Below are 16,662 nucleotides of genomic sequence, written 5' to 3'. Positions count from 1 at the left end.
ATGAGAAGGAAAAAGATGTTATATACTGCGTCAATATGGCACCACGATAAGAAACATTCAGAACAAGAACTCAATTAAAAATAATTATGTGTTTGATAAATTTCTTATGGGACAATAAGAATTTATTCTGAATTTGTATTATTTTATTATCTATTTATTATTATTTTTTATTGTTATTATTTATTTATTTTTACTTTTTAAATGTACCCCTGAAATGAGCAGTTTTTGTAAGTATATACTGTTAATGTACTTATATTTTATACAATTTAAAATTTATAATTAATTCATAATTCATTTATTAATTTATTTTAATTTATATTATTTTATTGTTATTATTAATTTTATTCTATTTTATTTTAGTTTATAAATGGACCCCTGACGAGCAGTTTTTGCATTTATATTTTCTAAAATAAAATTAAATTAAAAATACTACAAACCACCAGGTTGCCCCTGGATTTAAAGTTAAACTATTTACCTGTTTCTGTGGTGACACGTTTTCAGATAATGATAATAATAATAATTTATTTAATGGGTATTTGTATCATGTGAATCCACAGGTTGTTGTCTGTCTGACAACTAATGTAACGATAGCTAAAGGTGTTCTTGTTGTTTATGGAGGACCACAAGAGTGATTAATAACTAATTGTACTACAAAAAAGGCATTAATAAATTTGTTAAGATTGATTTATTAATCTATGAATAAATTGACCAAATTACAAAATAATGAATTTATATAATAAATAAATTATAAATAATTATAAAAATAATTTACAAATGAAATATTAATGCATCAATAAATAGTTAAAATTAAAGAATGGATTTACAAAACACCATAAAACAGTCAATAAGTACATCATTTAAAAATACATTAATTTATTCATAAATAAATGATGGAATTAAAAATCTATTTGAAAAGGCAGATTAAAAAGAGAAATAAATAACTGGATTGCTGATTTAAAACATTAAATAAACGTTATTAACTTATTTCACCGCATCAACACACTTTAATGAAATGAAGCGTCCTTGTAACTTAACATTTTTCTTGTCGACTAAATTTAAAGAAGTTGAACATTTTATTTTATTTTATTTTTAGCTTGTAACTTAACATTTTTCTTGTCAACTAAACTTAAAGAAGTTGAACATTTTATTTTATTTAAATTTTAGCTCGTAACTTTAAATTGTTCTTGTTGACTAAACTTAAATAAGTTGAATTATTAACTTATTTCACACTTTAATGAAATGCAGCGTTCCTATTGGTCGAGAGGAGCTCCGCGTCCGACCGTTTATGCAAATGAGCTCTCCCCTAATATGGCCACGGAGGAATGAAACATGGTGGAGGAGGCGAACATGGAGGACCGAGGAGCGAGGCGGCGCTGCGCTGCTTTCTGCTTTTGGGGGGTTTGTTAGGAGAGAAAACGTGAAAACGTGGATGTACCTCCGGCGGGACTTCGGTGGAAACTTCTCCGTGTTGTTGTCCGTAGTTTTAGTCGAGGTGGAGTGAGTTGTGATGCTGTGAGGAGCTTCTCTCCGTCTCTCTGTGTATCGGGGGTCTGAGGGCTCCGGAGGGCTCCAGCCTTCAGCCCGCTCACCGACCACCAGCCCAGAGCCATGCCGTGGGTCAGCGGCGGGAAGCGGGCAGAGAGCGCGGAGCTGCCGCTGCCCGCTGGATGGGAGGAAGCCCGGGACTACGACGGCAGAGTGTTCTTCATCGACCACAACACCCGGCAAACTTCATGGATTGACCCCAGAGATAGGTACGCTGCAGGCCTGGGACTATAACACTCTCTCTCTAATAACACATGAAGTTAATTCAACTTTAAGGTAACTTTAGTGGAGGAGATGAGGGGTTGTTTATGGGCTGTAAATCAGTCTTAATGTGGCTGATTATTGAAGCTGAACGACGGATGAATCAGATGAGATTTGGCCTCCCACACCTCTCCAAGAGGTTCCCATGAAAACACGAGATGTAACGCCCATATTCAACACTTTAATACTCATTTATATCTACCACTGTATGGATGTTATTCAACACTTTAATACTCATTTATATATACCACTGTATGGCTGTTATTCAACACTTTAATACTCATATATACAAGATAAAAATTAATAAAAATGTTCAACTTCTTTAAGTTTAATTAACATGAAAAATATAAAGTTACAAGCTAAAAATAAAATAAAATGTTCAACTTCTTTAAGTGTAGTTGAAAAGATATAAAGTTACAAGCTAAAAATTAAAAAAAAAAAAAGTTCTACTACTTTAAGTATAGTTGACAAGAAAAATATAAAGTTACAAGCTAAAAATAAAATTAAAATAAAATGTTCAACTTCTTTAAGTGTAGTTGAAAAGATATAAAGTTACAAGCTAAAAATTAAAAAAAAAAAAGTTCTACTACTTTAAGTATAGTTGACAAGAAAAATATAAAGTTACAAGCTAAAAATAAAATAAAAATAAATAAAATTAACTTCTTTAAGTATAGTTGACAAGAAAGATATTACATTACAAGCTACAAATTAATTAAAATGTTCAACTTCTTTAAGTTTAATTAACAAGAAACATGTTAAGTTACAAGTTAAAAATATAATAAAACAAATTAAATAAAATATTCAACTTATTTAAGTATAGTTGACAAGAAAAATGTAAAGTTACGAGCTAAAAATAAAATAAAATAATTTAAAAAAATGTTCAACTTCTTTAAGTTTAGTAAACAAGAAACATGTAAAGTTAAAAGCTAAAAAATAATACAAAAATGAAATAAAATGTTCTACTACTTTAAGTTTAGTTGACAAGAAACCTGTTAAGTTACAAGCTAAATATTTATGCCAAAATGCAATGCAATCCAAAATAAAGTCATATATATGAAGTGATCAAGTGTCTCTCTCTCATATTGTGGTAGGTAGGTAAGGTTGCTTGTTTTGGGGCTCTTTGGGGGGTAAACGTTGCTTCTTTTGGGCTTGTTTCTATAAATCTGGTTGCATGTTTCTCTCCTAAGATCTGGCACCACTGTCAGCTGCACATAACAATGGTTAATCAACCAGCAGGGAGGAGGGGGGCCTTCAAGGAAATCAGGTTTCTCTTATCTAGATTACAGCTACAACCAATCTGGATTAAAATGTCACACACACATTCAAACTTGTAGTGTTTGTTTCACTGCAGTATAGAGTTGAACTACTTTTGCTATAATTCCTCCCAGTTAATCTCACAAAGGTCTGCTTTCAATGCCTGATTGAGCCTATCAGGCATTATATTCATATATATATATATATATATATATATATATATATATATATATATATATATATATATATATATATGTGTGTTAAAGTGTGACAGGACATGGCGTTAGACAGCAGCCCAGCCTTTCCGGTTTGTTATGTTCCCGTTGGGAATCTCACACATTAACTCACCTGAGGTTTAACTAATCTGTCTGAAACTCAATCACACTCATCAGCAGATTTATGACTCCCAGTGACCTGAAACATTCCTGCTTCACACACCTAAACACAGAGAGCTATTGTTATCCAGCACATAGACACCTCTATAAAGTCCCTCTGTATATATATATATATATATACTCCATAATGTTGTAGTTCATCCCCAGAATGACCCATTATTAATGCCTGCGTGTGTTTCACTGCATTTGAGAAACGAGCACACAGCAAGAAGCCTTTTAAAAACTCCAACTCCCAGAAATCTTTGTGAAAGTATGTGAGGAATGCTAGTTGGGCCACTGGGAAAGCTGCAAAGATGTGCTTTTGTGGGGACTGGGATTTCACCAGCCCAGAAACTCAAGGCTCAATCAGGCATTGAAAGCAGACCTTTGTGAGATTAACTGGGAGGAATTATAGCAAAAGTAGTTCAACTCTATACTGCAGTGAAACAAACACTACAAGTTTGAATGTGTGTGTGACATTTTAATCCAGATTGGTTGTAGCTGTAATCTAGATAAGAGAAACCTGATTTCCTTGAAGGCCCCCCTCCTCCCTGCTGGTTGATTAACCATTGTTATGTGCAGCTGACAGTGGTGCCAGATCTTAGGAGAGAAACATGCAACCAGATTTATAGAAACAAGCCCAAAAGAAGCAACGTTTACCCCCCAAAGAGCCCCAAAACAAGCAACCTTACCTACCTACCACAATATGAGAGAGAGACACTTGATCACTTCATATATATGACTTTATTTTGGATTGCATTGCATTTTGGCATAAATATTTAGCTTGTAACTTAACAGGTTTCTTGTCAACTAAACTTAAAGTAGTAGAACATTTTATTTCATTTTTACATCCATTTTTAGCTTGTAACTTTACATTTTTTTCTTGTCAACTAAACTTAAACAAGTCGAACATTTAATTTAATTTTTTTACATTTCGTTTCATTTTTGCATTTTTGCAAAGACTGTGAATCCAGTGTCGGTAAGCCTCATTTAAGGGGACGGTGATGCGTTTCTTTTATGTTTTTCAGTGCTAACATGTTGAACCAGATCGGTATGAAGTGCTCGTATATCACATTTACAATTAAGGCAAACTGCCTTCGAATCATCGAAAGAGAGACCGGAGTAAGCTCGAACAAGCAACTACACAAAAAAACGTAACCCGTGACTGCCAATATTTGTAAGCGACTTTTCAGGAAAACAAGCCCGAAGTCACTCATAATAAACTGACTTAGTATCTCCGGCAGCTGATGGTTGGATCTTATAGTCATCAGCGTGTGAAGGGGATCTGTGGTTTTTTTTGTTGCATGACTAAAGAATGTTTTCTGCATTTGTTCTGGTGCCGCTCGGTGATTTATAGGTTATCTCGACCAGAGGAATGTCTTCTGTCACCACCTGATGCCGACTTTCCAATAAATCACATCACTATACGGCGCTAACGTTCTGCTAACATGCAACAGATACAAAAAGGTGTCAGCCATTCAAGTCTTTAAAAAATGTGGTTGTTCTTCCAGCTGCAGATAGATGGACCGTTTGCCGTGTCAGGAGCTGAGAGATGACTGCAGCGATGATAAGACTTTCTGTGTTTGACAGCTGTTTCGTTTTAAGTACAACTAAAAAAATCAAAGGCTGGTAGTTTGAGGATTGTTGTCTGGTATATCGACCACATGTTGTTAAAGGCCTTCATCATCATGAGTTACAGGCTTTAACTCGATGTGACGTACTGCTGCTGCAGGAGATAGTGCACAAGACCTAAAGTCTTAGAAACAAAGTGATAGTGAGCAGATTCCTCAGACGTGTCACATGGAACCAGGAACATGAACCAAATGTTTTCAGCCGGAGGCGGTAAGACGTGATGTCTAAATGGTTGTTCCAGGCAGAGAGAAGTGAGGCTGCAACTAACAAATATGTTCATTTAGAGCTTCCTCCGCTTATGCCGAGATCAGACTACACGATATTTTTGTCTTTGACGATGGTCACCATGCCTCTTGCAGTGTCTTGGTCGGGTGACCGTCATGTCCATGTTTAAAGGGGTCCCTTGACCTCTGACCTCCGGATCAGTGAATGTAAATGGGTTCTATGGGTACCCACGAGTCTCCCCTTTACAGATATGCCCACTTTATGATAATCACATGCAGTTTGGGGCAAGTCATAGTCAAGTCAGCACACTGACACACTGACAGCTGTTGTTGCCTGTTGGGCTGCAGTTTGCCATGTTATGATTGGAGCATATTGTTTTATGCTAAATGCAGTACCTGTGAGGGTTTCTGGATCAATATCTGTCATTGTTTTGTGTTGTTGATTGATTGCCAATAATAAATATATACATACATTTTGCATAGAGCAGCAGATTTGTCCTCTCCCATGTTAATAAGAGTATTAAATACTTGACAGTACTGCAGCGCTCGTGAACACCTTGTGTGTCAATGCTGAGTTCAGGACAGGTACGACCATCGTGTGATGTTGTACAGCGAGAGGTTGTCCGACGTTGGGCTGCAACTAACTTATTTTCATTGTCGATTAATCTGTTGATTATTTGTTGTTTGGTCTATAAGATGTCAGAAAATGGTGAGAAATGTGGATCAGTGTTTCCCAAAGCCCAAGGTGACATCCTCAAACATCTTGTTTTGCCCACAACTCAAATGAACTGTCATAGAGGAGGAAAGAAAACCAGAAAATATTCACATTTAAGAAGCTTTTTTTCTTTAAAAATGACTCAAACCGATGAATCAATTATCAAAATAGTTGGCGATTGATTTAATAGTTGGCGACTAATCGATTAATGGTTGCAGCTGTAGTCTGATGAGTGCGAGCCTCCAGTCTGCTGACCAGCAGAGAGGCGTGTCAGTGGCGGATTATCACCTAATGACTAAAACACCAGAGCCATTGAGCTCCAACATTATTGTCAATGATGATCATGATGATGCTGTAACGGAGCAGCCAGAGGTCAAGTGTGTTCCCGCTGGTCGGGAAGCTGGATGGAGCTGTTTTAGATGGTTGGATTGAGGCAGATGCATGCTGGGAAACTGATGAAACATCATCGAGAAGAGCGAGCACAAACCTGTTAACATTTCAAACCATCAGTGCTCATTGAGCTCCCTCCTCTCCGCTTGATGATGTGTGTGAGGACGGTGGATACCTGGAGCAGGTCGCCGCGGCCCCGCCAGCTCCTGCAGATAAGCCGAGCGGTTACGCAGGGCTTTTTTGTTCCTGAGGAATGAGCGTTATGTGAGGCATGCCTACACTAATGCCCGGGGGCTCTGCTCGCTCGCGGCCCCGCAGACAAAGCAGCAGAACAGAGGCAGTTCCCACGTGTCTGCCTCCTCCTCTCCATCCTGGGCCCGGCAGGCCTCCTTTATTAGCTCTGTTATGCAACAAGCCGCGGCCGGCCTGCCGCTCAGCAAAGGGAGGCCTTTATACTTGGTCACAAAGCACACCAAATTCAATTATTCTGGAAAGGGTGAGCTGTGTTTCCAGCACCGAAAGGTTATTCACATGCGCTGAACCCCGCTGTTATTTTGCTTCCCCCAGTGTTTTCATTATGATGGCTCTTTTTTTGTCTTTTGGTGGGGGGGTTGGAGGTTACAAACATGCCGTTGCTTGATCCGGTGTCATTCGGCCCGATGTGTGTTTTCTGTGTTCTTTTCATGAGCGGACAATATGTTTGTCTTCAGCTTCCTCCTCGCTCCTTGTTCTGGAAGTTCAGACCTCGTTACTCACTTTCATGTCCAGCTGATTCAATACTACCACGATACCTAGGTGCCGATTCGATATGTATTGACATTTTTAAATATTGTGATTTGATATTATGATATATTGCAATTTTTGCTAACTTTTTTAACACTAGATCATGAGGGGAAAAAGTTGAATCATACACTTCTAGGGACTTTCACTTAAAATATCTAAATTAATACAATAAAAATGTTTGATTTTCCGCATGTATGTAGTCAGATGTCCTGAAGTCAAATATATCAGGCATTGTCAGGAATTATTTATTATCCAGCAACCCAACAATCAAAGAATAAAGACATTTCCCTCACAGATTAGTGCTATTTTCTTTTTAATTTATCGAGGCCGGCTATCTAGGTCGGCTTGGAAAGGCTCGGGGCGAAGGTGCTTCCCGGGGCCGTGTACAAAGTGTCAACCAGGGCGGACTGTCCTTAATGCGCCCCAACCGCGTCGTGCCCCCAGGGCGGGGCTCGGCCCAAGTAAAAGGCGCCAGGGGTCTGTGCGATGTCTGCAACCCACCCGACCCGTCTTGAAACACGGACCAAGGAGTCTAACGCACGCGCGAGTCAGAGGGTGGAAGCAAAACCCCGTGGCGCAATGGAAGTGAGGGCCTGCACGCGCCGGCTGAGGTGGGATCCCGGCCTCGCGGGGTCAGGCGCGCCACCGGGGAGACGGAGCGTGAGCGCGTGATGGGACCCGACAGATGGTGACGAACGTCGAACGCCACGCTGCCGTAAAGTGGTATCGGAGCTGTTTTGTGAGTGCGAGTACATGAGCACAGTATCGGAATCGGTGCATCCTATATAGAGACGAGCTCCTCTTCCTCTCCGGTGCATCTAGAGCGAATGAACACAAATGATACCGGTGGTCCAACTGGTGCGAGTAAAGCGAGGTGAAAATTTGCTTCTCTCTTGGTCTGAGCACAGCACAATAAAAGCAGTTGGGGTGACTGTGGCTAAGAGGGTTGAGTGGATTGTCCACCAATCGGAAGGTCGGTGGTTCGATCCCACATGTTGATGTGTCCTTGAGCAAGACACTTAACCCCAAAATTGCTCTCGTGTGTGAATGAGTATTTAGATTAGATCCTGATGGGCAAAGTTGGCACCTTGTCAAAATAGTGAGAAATGTCCATCCCAGTTCCTCAAAGGTGACGTCTTTAAATGTCGCTGTTCAGTTTAATATGATATAAAACAGAGAAAAGCAGGAAATCTCCATATTTGAGAGGCTGAAAACAGCATTTTCTGCCATTTTTGCATGAAAAACCACTTTAACGATGAATCGCTTATCAAAATAGTTTCTGATTATTTTTCTATCAATCAACTAATCGACGAATCGTTACAGCTCTGCTCAGGCTGTGTGTTGAAGCAGTCAGAGCTGTAGGTTTGATGTGTATATTGTGAAGAATGCAACCTAAACAGGACATGCCTAACTCAGCGGACCAGCCTCCAGCTCTGCGCCACCATTGTTGTTTTTCCTTCCACACATCTGCACAATTCTTATTCAGAAAGAAAGAAACATGTAGCTGGCTCAGCCCGTTCGGTGCGTACGGTTCTGTACTTCACAGCTGGTCACAGCTTTTTTAAAATCACAAACAATTGTTGTAACTCAGCAGCTTTTCATGTGCCTGTAGTTTAGTGTGCTCACTCTAAAATGATCACTTTAACACACTATAATGTGATTTAAGGACATTTTAAAGTCTCTATTAATGCAATTGTACAGTATTTGTCAACTCTATAACAGTTTTATAGTATACCAGCATTCAGTTATGTGTTTTTGTGAAGATCCTGGTATCATAGTAAACTATAAAACCTGATGAATCCATCGGTACCAACCATGTCAGACTAGCTGGTCATGAAGGAGGTTAAATAACGCTCCAAACTTACACTACATTTTGGCGACGAAAAACTGGCATTGCCATTTCCAAAGGGGTCCCTTGACCTCTGACCTCCTGATCAGTGAATGTAAATGGGTTCTATGGGTACCCACGAGTCTCCCCTTTAGAGACATGCCCACTTTATGATAATCACATGCAGTTTGGGGCAAGTCATAGTCAAGTCAGCACACTGACACACTGACAGCTGTTGTTGCCTGTTGGGCTGCAGTTTGCCATGTTATGATTGGAGCATATTTTTCTGATATGTTTCGAACATTTTTTTTTTTACTTTTTTTCAGACATTTGTCGGATATTTGTCGTACTTTTTCCGGACAAATTTCTTACATTTTTCAGACTTTTTTTCTGATATTTTCTGACTTTTTTTCAGACTTCTTAAAAACTTTAAATCCAGTTCTTGTGAGGGTTTCTGAACAACAATTGTTTTGTGTTGTTAATTGATTTCCAATAAATAAAGCAGCATATTTTCCCTCTCCCATGTTAATAAGAGTATTAAATACTTGTCAAATCTCCCTTTAAGCTTCTGGTCGCAGATTCGCCGTGAGCTTAAAAATGATCAAAATGATCGCCACTGTCACTTTTTTTATCCAGCCGATCTCAAGCGCTCCCAGCCGAGTGTTTTCAGAAGAGCACCCGGCGTTTTCAGCTGGGAAAAAAAACACTTTGGTGGACACGGGCCTTTTAAGATGCATGTCGACAGAGCCAGGCTAAATGTCTCTTGTCTCCAGGTTACATCCACACTAATACATTTTCGTTTTAAAACGCATAACTTTGGCTCCATTTACGCCTAATGTCCACACTCATCATCCTGTTCTATCTCTCTATTCACAGCCATCCTGCTACAGCTATTGTACAAATTACAAGCTACCTTGGAGTGACGGTGGATATATATGATATATAATATAATATTTACAGACATTAGTGTGGTATCAATCTTCTCATCTAACTCTTGACAAAGTAAATTTCCCCAAATCTCAAATTGTTCCTTTGAAATAAAGTGTTACCATTGTTTTATGAGTTCTTATGGTCGACTCTGAATACTCTGACCCCTAATGAATCCTTAAAAACAGTGTGTGAGAAAGCGTCCTCGTAAAGAGAAGATGCTCATCACAGTAGTTGGACGCATTTCTATTAAAATGATTACGGTCAGGAATGCTCCACCGGGAAGCCCCCCCGACTCCGCTCCGCTCACAATAAGACGAGCCCTTCCCATGTGTCCAGACGCCGTCTAAATGTGTCCAGAGACAGAGATGTCTGTCTACTTATAGGAGACCTATTTCCATAAGATTCAACACAGAATGGGAGAGCGTCAGCTGCTTCAGGCCCTCCGAGAGGAGCTGGACATAAATGACATTCCTCCCAAAGTTGTTTTCACATTTTCTTTTTTAACACCCAAAGGAATTTGTGGACCAACAACACTTGTGGCCTTTTTTTGTTTTTCCCTCCGAGACTCCGAGTGTCCGTCTGTCACCCCCCCTTCTCCAGAGACCAGCTAACAATATGAGAATGAAAGCAGCTGGTATTTGTGGTGCATATTGGAGTTAAAACGGGAACATGATGAATTTTCTGCTATCGCCTCGTGCCCGTCTACGACATTTGTTGTTTTTCTGGTCACACATGCAATGCTTGTCATCCAGAGGTCACTTCTTATTTGTGGACTTCAGCAGCTGGGACGATAAAAGACGTGTTGGCTGTTTTATCACGCTAGTGTTTGGTTTATTTATACGGCTGAAGCATCACACAATTAAACGTTTAAAAACTCAGACTGCACTGGGTCGTGGCGACGACTCAAATTAACACATTTGGTGGAGCGATCAACTACATGTTTTTTAATTTAATGTGAACCGTGTGAACGACCGCGGCGGCCGGAGCGCCTTTGGATTTTGTTAGCTGCTTGAAAACATGTGGCCGCTGTGGTCGAGCTGAAGGATTGTAACTCAGATCCAGGGTGTCAAAATCCGACCTCATCGGTTTCATCATTAAATAGAAGAAGGAATATTGTGTGTTATGTAATGCAGAGTTTGGCTCATCTTGTAGCAGAGAGACAAAAGGTTGAGACCAGACCAGGTCCAGACCAGGACCAGTAGCCCAGACTCCAGTTTCACATGCCTTTCCCATGCAGCGTCCCGTCGCCGGGCAAAGGCGGGCTGCTGCAGATAGAAATATCCTCCGGGACAACCAGGATGGCACAGATTATTCCAGAATTAGCGAACGTCTTTGACAACTAAATATATTTTTGCTGGGAAGTCGTGAGACGCGAGCAACATGTCGTTCCTCCACAGCTGAACATGCTTGTCATTCTGTCGGCGTCTCGCTTTTCTATTTCCGATATCTGTCTCATTTTCTGCATCCTCTTTGATTGACAGAGGATCCTGAAGAATGTGCAAAATGTAAATTTATTAATAATCTCATTATTTTACAGCTGGCAGTGCAGCTTGTGACTAACAATACCGGGATTTATTTATTACAATTTATATATTCATATACTTCACATCACAGAGGACCATTTTCAATATCATGCTGTTGTGTTTTTGTCACCGCTTCCTCTGAGGTTTATTTTTGCTAAAGTTATTTATTGTTTCATGGCAATGTGATTAAAAATGCACAGATTTATAAACGCTGCAACTGCAGCTAACTCAACTCAGCTTTATTCATATAGAACCTTTCATACAATCATGCATAAAGATTTAGCATGTCCGAAAAAAAGGTCCAACATTTTTTGGAAAAGTAAAAAAAATTCAATAAAAAAGTCAGAAAAATGTATGAAAAAAAAGTCCCCAAAAAGTTAAAGAAAATGTCCAACAACTGTCCAAAAAATATCAGAAAAAAAGAAGAAAAAAATTCCAAAAAAAGTACAACAAATGTACGACAACTGTCCGAAAAAAAAGTAAAACAATGTCCGACAAATGTCTGAAAAAAAGTCTGAAAAATATCAACAAAAAAAGTTTTGAAAAAGTAAGAAATATGTCCGAAAAAAGTACAACAAATATCCGACAACTGTCCGAAAGAAAGTAAAAAAAAATGTCCGAAAAATGTTTGAAAAATATAAACCAAAAAAAGCTTTTAAAAAGTCTGAAAAAATGTCCAAAACAATATCAGAAAAAAGTCTGAAAAATGTCCGGTAAACGTATGAAACAAAGTTTTAAAAAAGTCTGAAAAATGTCAGAAATATGTCCGAAAAAAGTACGACAAATATTCACCAAATGTCCGACAACTGTCCGAAAAACAAGTTAAAAAGAATGTCTGTAAAATGTGCTCAGATCATAACATGGTAAACTGCAGCCCAACAGGCAACAACAGCTGTCAATGTGTCAGTGTGCTGACTAGTCTATGACTTGCCCAAAACCCGTATCACATTCACTATGTTGTCATATTCGTAATAATAGTGGAATATTAGTGTGCGTGTAAATGTAGTCAATGTCTGCTCAAAACTTCATGGCAATCCATCCTATAGTTGTTTAGATATTTCAGTCTGGACCATAGACAGGTCCTATAGCTCCTATAGGAGCTCTATATTATATATATATATTATATATGATAATACAGTTATTATAGAAATCAGTGTTTGGCCTCACATACCTGAGCAGAGCGCTGTCAGGTCCTGTAGTGAACTCTGTTGTGTAATGCATGCAAACCCCAGGGTTTAGCCAGGGTCACTGTGTCAGTCCGTCAGCAGAATGACACACTGATTTCTCTCTGAGCTTCTCTGACTCAACGGAAACAAGCTGCTTGATAGAAATGATCCCAGAGATGTGTCATGTTTTGCTTCAGAGTGCAGATTCATACTGTTCAAACAAGTATGACTACTTTTAGTTTTAAAAGTCCTTCTCTAAATGTACGTGATCAGACGGCTCTGTGCTGCCGTGCTTCAGTGGTTTCAGAGTCTCCTAAGACCAAGACATGACTTAGAAAAACAGGCTGCTGTCACAAGACTGCGTAACAAACCAAACATTCAGATCCAGATCTGTGAGAGGACATGTTTTCTCTCTCTGGAGGTCAGAGGTCAGCTCAGGACTGAACTCCCTCTGACGTCACATCGCTTCCCATCCGAAGGCTCTCATGGTCTTCCCCCTGTTTTTATGACCCTTTCTGACTCCATCCAAAATATATCTAAACTACTTCTTGTTCCCTATTTCTGACTTGATTCTTGTCGTCATGGTTCCTCCTTCAGTCTTTATTTACATATAAAACCCGACCGGCCTGTCTGAGTGTGTCTTTAAGTATTTACAAGTGCAGTTAGAGTCTGGACATTTGTTTACCTTTAACAAACACTAGAAGCAGGAGCAGGTGGGGAGTGTGCTCGTGTTTGCTTTGTCTTTGTGTTCGGCTGCACGCACAATCCTCTACACACAGTAGCTGTGTTTCCATAAACGTATATTTTTGTGCACATTTTGAAGTATTGCAATATTGCGAAAGCTGTATGGAAAGTGAAGAGATGCTGGTATCATATGAAACTATAAAACCTGATGAATCCATCGGTACCAACCATGTCAGACTAGCTGGTCATGAAGGAGGTTAAATAACGCTCCAAACTAAATTTTGTCGAGGAAAAACTGTCATGGCCATGTTCAAAGGGGTCCCTTGACCTCTGACCTCCAGATATGTGGATGTGTGAGGGTTTTTGTCTGAAAAAAAATCTGGAAAATGTCCAATTAAAAAGTCAGAAAAATATCCGAAAAAAAGTCAGAAAAATGTTTGAAATATAAAAGGTCAGAAAAAATCTGAAAATGTCTGAAAAAAGTCCAACAAAAAATTCGAAAAAAAAGTCGGAAAAATGTAAAAAAAAGTCGGAAAAATGTAAAAAAAAAGTTGGACTGTATGTTCGAAAAAAACCTGATGAATCCATCGGTACCAACCATGTCAGACTAGCTGGTCATGAAGGAGGTTAAATAACGCTCCAAACTAACACTAAAACTGTCATGTCCATTTTCAAAGGGGTCCCTTGACCTCTGACCTCCAGATCAGTGAATGTAAATGGGTTCTATGGGTACCCACGAGTCTCCCCTTTACAGACATGCCCACTTTATGATAATCACATGCAGTTTGGGGCAAGTCATAGTCAAGTCAGCACACTGACACACTGACAGCTGTTGTTGCCTGTTGGGCTGCAGTTTGACATGTTATGATTGGAGCATATTTTTCAGACAGTTATCGGACAGTTGGTGGATATTTGGTGGATATTTGTCGTACTTTTTTCGGACATATTTCTGACATTTTTCAGAATTTTTTAAAACTTTTTTTATACGTTTGTCGGACATTTTTCAGACTTTTTTCTGCTATATTTTTTGACATTTTTTCAGACTTTTTCACACTCTTCAGACTTTTTAAAAGCTTTTTTTGGTTTATATTTTTCAAACATTTTCCGGACATTTTTTTAACTTTTTTTCAGATATTTGTTGAATATTTGTCGTACTTTTTTCGTACTTTTTAAAAACTTTTTTTCATACATTTGTCGGACATTTTTCTGACTTTTTTCTGACATTTTATTTAGACATTTTTCGGACATGCTAAATCTTTATGCTAAATGCAGTACCTGTGAGGGTTTCTGGACTATATGTGTTATTGTTTTGTGTTGTTAATTGATTTCCAATAATAAATATATACATTCATTTGCATAAAGCAGCATATTTGTCCACTCCCATGTTGATAAGAGGATTAAATACTTGACAATCTCCCTTTAAGGTACATTTTGAAAAGATAAAATGTGTGATTAATTAACTATTTTAATTGATTGACAGCCCTAGTAAAAAGTAATTTGAACTTATCCAGCTCTACATGCTGCACATCAGTGACATAGCCTGTAGAATTTCCCAAAAATGTGTGAAATGCAAAGGGAGTTCATTGAATTTGAGGCATTGTCGACGTTTTTTTGACCAGCCCATGTGATTCATCATCAACTAGGCCTGTTTTCAGTGCATTCAGAACATATTTTAACCTTTTATTATTAGCATTAGAGATCTCTGAAGGCGCTGAGGGCAGTATTAACAAGTGCAGCTGATATATTTTTAGATATCGTTGGTATGCCGCTCTAATAAAGGCTTTATTGAGTGTTTTTGAGAAAGTGGGAGTTGAGAAAGTTGTCTCAGTGCTGCTGCCGTTTGGCCTGAAAACCATCACGTCTTTGCAGCCAGACTGAAGTGAAGATGTGGTGAAGAAGCGTCCTGCGTGCAGAGAGGAATGTGCTGCAGAATGCCTCGGCTACTCTCTCCGGGCCGTCCCCTTCGGTGTATGCGTGCCTCGCCACATTCAGGCCTCATGCTCCGTCTGCATTGTGAGCATACCGTGGTGGACGGGGTCGCTGTCTCTGGACCTCCCTTTTGTCTGCGCTGATTGATGGTAATCAGACAGTTACTGTATGATCTGCTGTCAGCAGACCCGCATGGTTCACAGCTCGCTGATATGTGTAGATTAGAGAGAGTTAGTGATGTATCAGCCTGATGTCATTAGTTCTGCCCCGTCATAGTTAAAGCATGACACAGTGCGAGTCGGCTTCATAAATCATTTCAGTCTTTTATTGTTGACGTCTAGTTCCTGCCAGTTTAAGAAGAGTTTGAGTCGTGTGTATGTAGGCGGCCGACCCGTCAATAATGCTGCAATCCGTTGCAAGTTGGAAGTCAGTAATTCCGAGTCGGTATTCCCGTCTTCCAATCTAAATGCATCCCGGTGCATCTGCTCGGGAAAACATGGACGCCTGCAGCAAACTGATGTTTTAAGTGTCTGACCTTCACAAGGATCTACAGAGGAGTTAAATCCATTACCACGGCGCCGTTAGCGAATAGAAACGCATATAAAGTTTAAATTAACAACGAGAATCCTGTGGGGGGATATTCCTGAAAATCTAATTTAAGACATTTTAAGGATCCATGGGAACCCTGTCAAAAGAGACGGGAGGAGGAGACCAGTACTGCCGTACCAGTACGCTACATAAAGTCAAACATGATGAAACGGTAATTCACTGTGCGCGCCACCATGTTGCTGTGACGTCGGAAGTGTTTATGTCGGCGAACTTGAGCTAAATAAGTTCCCGATTAGAATGACCGTTCCATTATACTTCTCCGTGTTGGAGGTCATTTCTTTCCGAATTCCAAGTACAATGTATTGCAGTATAACTGTAGATTGACTCGTATACACTTATATATGTATATCTCCAGGTTCCACACACATTGATTAGTCTAAAATCTGTCAAGGAAAAAAGTGTCAGGTGTCACAATGTAAGCTAAATAATATACCTGGAGCGTACATTATATGTATGTTTACATACATATATATTGTATATTTATTTAACCATATAGATCTGATATATGATATATGAGCAGCTCTACAAAGGCAGAGAACAGAAACTACAGAAAAGATGAAGTTGTGAGAAAAAAAGGGTTTGAATGCATAAAGAGCTTTTTAGTTTTTCAATCAGGACTGTCAATCAATTAAAATATTTGATCGCAAATTAATTTTTTTATCCATTCAAAATGTACCTTAAAGCAACTTTTACTTTTGATTTCACAGTTTGCTACGTCTGTGGTCATTTTTAACCCAAACCATGCTTTTTCATGAACCTAACTAAGTACTTTTGTTTTCTAAATCTCACCAAGCTGTTTCCTGTGAAGATGGAAA

The 16,662-nt window shown here is 39.1% G+C and overlaps 1 protein-coding gene across 1 annotated transcript in view; it reads left to right on the top strand.

Moving 5' to 3' along the window:
• Window positions 1-1,313: 1,313 nt before the first annotated feature.
• wwc3 (WWC family member 3) overlaps window positions 1,314-16,662 on the top strand; it is a 43,880-nt gene continuing 28,531 nt past the window's right edge. The window contains exon 1 of the mRNA XM_037771052.1: window positions 1,314-1,754. Coding sequence (XP_037626980.1) covers window positions 1,609-1,754 — 146 coding nt within the window. The 5' untranslated portion in view covers window positions 1,314-1,608. The remainder of the gene's footprint in view (window positions 1,755-16,662) is intronic.

The sequence above is a fragment of the Sebastes umbrosus genome, chromosome 5, assembly GCF_015220745.1.
Source record: "Sebastes umbrosus isolate fSebUmb1 chromosome 5, fSebUmb1.pri, whole genome shotgun sequence".
Taxonomy (NCBI): Eukaryota; Metazoa; Chordata; class Actinopteri; order Perciformes; family Sebastidae; genus Sebastes; species Sebastes umbrosus.
Note: the sequence above shows the minus strand (reverse complement) of the source record. Positions and strands in the feature narration are given on the sequence as shown.